Below are 3,629 nucleotides of genomic sequence, written 5' to 3' on the forward strand. Positions count from 1 at the left end.
TACTCCGTCTGAAATCGTATACACTAGGAAAATACAATGTTCCACCCACTGGCGAGCACAAATGGTACAGCCCACGGTTGATGATTGGCGGGATGGTCATAAATGGACAGCTTCTTCAGCCAATGGTATTTCGTCAAGAGGTTGGCAACAGCCCGTTGATCCCCTAGCCAATAAGACGTTAGAATAGGCGCTGCCCTATTTTCCGGCGCTCATTGGCCATAGCTTGGGTGACATCAGAGGCTTTGTGGGAGTGGTAGTCAAATATACTTTGACCACTCATCAGCTACAGTCAACTTGGACTACAACTCCCATGAGTCAACATTGGCGTGAGAACGACGCATGCGCTTCGTGAGGGGGGCCGGGTTTAGTATAAAAGGCAGCGTCCCAGGCTGGGTAGCAGCAGTCGGAGGTTAGTTGGTGAGAGAGTGTGCTAGCTGAGAGACAAGAGAGAAGGCAGGAGGAGGGGGGCTCAGCTGCCCAGTGTGTGTGTGTCCTTACAGCAGCCGCCAGCTGGTGGCAGCCTTAACAACTGCATTCCAGTGCAGCAGCCTCTAGTCAACACGCTTGCCTCTGAAGTGGGAAGAGCACTGTCTGGAGAGCCCATCTCAAAGGTGCTTCTGTCATATGCAAGGTGGCTTTATATTACAGGCAAGTTGATTCCCTCTGCTTCATGGCTCCATGAACACTTGTCACCTAATAGGGAGCTGAACAGCGTGTCAGTAGCACCCGAGTGGGACTTTGACTCTTCTGCTGCACCCCAGGGAGGGAAAATTGGGGTACCATGGCTGAAGTGGGAGTTCAGGAGCCAGCCTTACCCTGCGAAACTTTGGCAGGTGGGGGAACCCTGCTGGCCAGCAAAGATAGTGGGTGGCAACTGAGTGCAGAGGAGGGGAGAGGGGAGTGCCTGAGAAGAAATCCCTCCACCCTGTCGTCCTGCCCAGAAGAGGAAGAAGAGGACCATGGCAAGTTAGGACAGCTCGGCCATGGCAAAAGCCAGCAGGAAGAAGAGTGGAAGGAGCTGGGCAAGAAGAGGCACCGGAGGCTGCCATCCAAAAAGAAGAGGAGGTGGAAGCCGTACAACAAGCTGACCTGGGAGGAGAAGAAGCGCCTGGAGGAGCGGGAGTCTCAGAGGGCGTCCAGGATGAGGGCCGAGATGTTCGCCAAGGGGCAGCCTGTGGCACCGTACAACACCACCCAGTTCCTCATGGACGATCATCATCAGGAGGAACCGGACCTGTGCCCGCCACAGCGGAGAGGGCCCCCCGCCGCCCTCCCCTCCCTACACGCCAACTCCTTCAGCAAAGGTGACAGCACGGAGGAGGATGTGGAGGAGGAGGACGATGGCACCGGCAGCGACTGCATGGGCAGCGATGATGGGGCGGAATTCCTACAGAAGGACTTCTCGGAGACCTATGAGCGCTACCATGCCGAGAGCCTGCAGGACATGAGCAAGCAGGAGCTGATCCGGGAATACATGGAGCTGGAAAAGTGCTTGAGCCGCATGGAGGAAGAGAACAATCGCTTGCGGCTCCAGGAGGTGACGGCTGCGCAGGCAGCGGGGTCCAAGGACTCCAAGATCCAGGAATTGGAGATGGAGGTAGAGAAGCTCAGAGAAGAAAATAAAAGGCTGCTACGGGGAAGGGAGCAAGGGGCGGCTGACCCGTAGCGGCCACACTGCAGATACACCTCCACCTGGACATGGACTTTCCCCCTTCCCATGCACTCTGACAGGCATTACACAGCCATAGACACGTCCCCCTACACACACCAGACACACGTGCCCGCCCGCCCCCCAGTCCTTACATTGGAGAATGACCTGAACGCGCATTGCAATGACTGCTGGTCACCGCCACTTACTATGACTGTAGATCACGTTCAGAGACTTGACTTCCTTTTTAACAGTACGTGATCACAAGACAGACTAGTTTCATGGTGTCTATAGAGCCTATACTTGTTTTTGTTACCGCTATCTTGTCATTTATAACTGGTCGAATTTTCTCACCTTTCTTTTTCTTTTTCATGTAATGTTTATTTTTCTCTTTACTCTGAAGGGTTTTTTTTTTAAATAAATGTTTAAACTTTACCAAAGCTGTTTTGATTATTTAGTATGTTTTGTGCTGTTCATGTCTGCCATTGTTTAGAAGTCATGTTATTTGTGTGGCTATACTATACCCCTTCTCCCCTCTGCTGTCTTTCTGTGACCCCCTTTTCCTAATTTCTTAATACATTTTACAAATGTTTTTTATGGGTTTTCTTTTTCTAATTGCTCTCTCAATACTGTACTTGGGTGCATTGATCCGTTCCCCCCCTTTGGTATATATGAAATTTGTTAATGGGGCAGAGTTGTAGAAAATGGTTTGGGGCGTGTCTATGCAAGTTGGTCTTATTTATGAGGTAACTGTAAACTTCATATCCATTTACAATGGTTATGATGGCAGCTGGAATTTAATAATTCCGTCTGTTTGTAAGTTCATCAACTATTCTTAGGACAGCCAGCAAAATACACTTCTCAATCTTGTCTCTTCCCTTTTTATTGCCAATGGAACATCAGCTAAGCAGGATAAAACCTCGCAAGTGTGGTATATTCTAAAGTGATTTATTCATTTTACAAAAGGCTATACACTTTTGTTCCTATCCTTTTTCTTATCCGGTGTACTGTTCTTTTCATGGTATTGGAGGCTTCTAATTGTATGTTACTTATGTCCTTTGTGTTGCATTTGGCAGCAAACTGCTAATTCTATTCTGTATTAAGATGGCTGAAGTTTAGCAAAGTTGTGATGTAATTTGAAGTTATTGAATATCACAGTGGAACAGATCATGGTTTTGCTGCGGTATGATGTTTCAGATATGCAGTCTGGATCCTGCTTTTGCTACGTCGTAGACTTCTGTAAGACTGTATTTTGTCAATTTGCATTTTGTGGAAATAGGTTTTAAAAGCCAAACTCTGAGTTAGAGGGATTTCTGCAAATGTGATAGTAACAAGTTTGTGTTTCTGTCAAGCTAGCCTTAAGGCTCCAACACAATAGCTTCTGTGATCTGTGCAGCACGGATCTGATTGGCGATCCGTTGGGGAAATTAAATGTTAAAAGTCCCTGATTTGCCCACCCTGATGGTTTTCGGTCTGGATTGGGGAATCTGGATTTTTAAAAATGTTTAACATTCCCGTTTAACTGACCAGGTCGTTGGGGAATTGGGACATTGCCCCAATACATTTTTATGATTTATGGGGTCCTTTAGATTGCACAATAGTGTAGCCAACACATAGGAGGGCAGGAGGGAGAGAGGATAAAAATCCAAATAACTTCAGGCTGTGAATACAGATTACCACCATACAGTGTGCAGTGAATGGAGATGGTCTGATTATTATCCTATCTCTCCTGCCCTCCTATGTGTTGACTAGACTATTGTGCCCTCTCCATTCACTGCACACTGTAAGGTGGTAATCTGTATTCACAGCACAATTTTTTTTTTTTGATGACTGGGTGGGTAATAGGTTTGATAACTGCATCAAATAATCTGGGATGTTTCCCTGATGTGAACGATCATTGTTTTGGTCCATACACTGAACAATAATCCGGCCATTTGATCAGATGGATTGCACAATTACCGTGCAGTAGGCTATATCACCA

The 3,629-nt window shown here is 47.3% G+C and overlaps 1 protein-coding gene across 1 annotated transcript; it reads left to right on the plus strand.

Annotated features, from left to right (window-relative positions):
* The first annotated feature begins 244 nt into the window (after nucleotides 1–244).
* HEXIM1 (HEXIM P-TEFb complex subunit 1) lies at nucleotides 245–2,515 on the plus strand. The gene has a single exon (XM_063959988.1). The coding sequence runs from the start codon at nucleotides 782–784 to the stop codon at nucleotides 1,664–1,666; it is 885 nt and encodes a 294-aa protein (XP_063816058.1). The 5' UTR covers nucleotides 245–781; the 3' UTR covers nucleotides 1,667–2,515.
* Nucleotides 2,516–3,629: the final 1,114 nt, after the last annotated feature.

Source organism: Pseudophryne corroboree, chromosome 3, assembly GCF_028390025.1.
Source record: "Pseudophryne corroboree isolate aPseCor3 chromosome 3, aPseCor3.hap2, whole genome shotgun sequence".
NCBI classification, from domain to species: Eukaryota; Metazoa; Chordata; class Amphibia; order Anura; family Myobatrachidae; genus Pseudophryne; species Pseudophryne corroboree.

Coding starts and splice junctions, on each gene's coding strand:
- HEXIM1 (XM_063959988.1), top strand. CDS start 782: ATGGCTGAAGTGGGAGTTCAGGAGCCAGCCTTACCCTGCGAAACTTTG.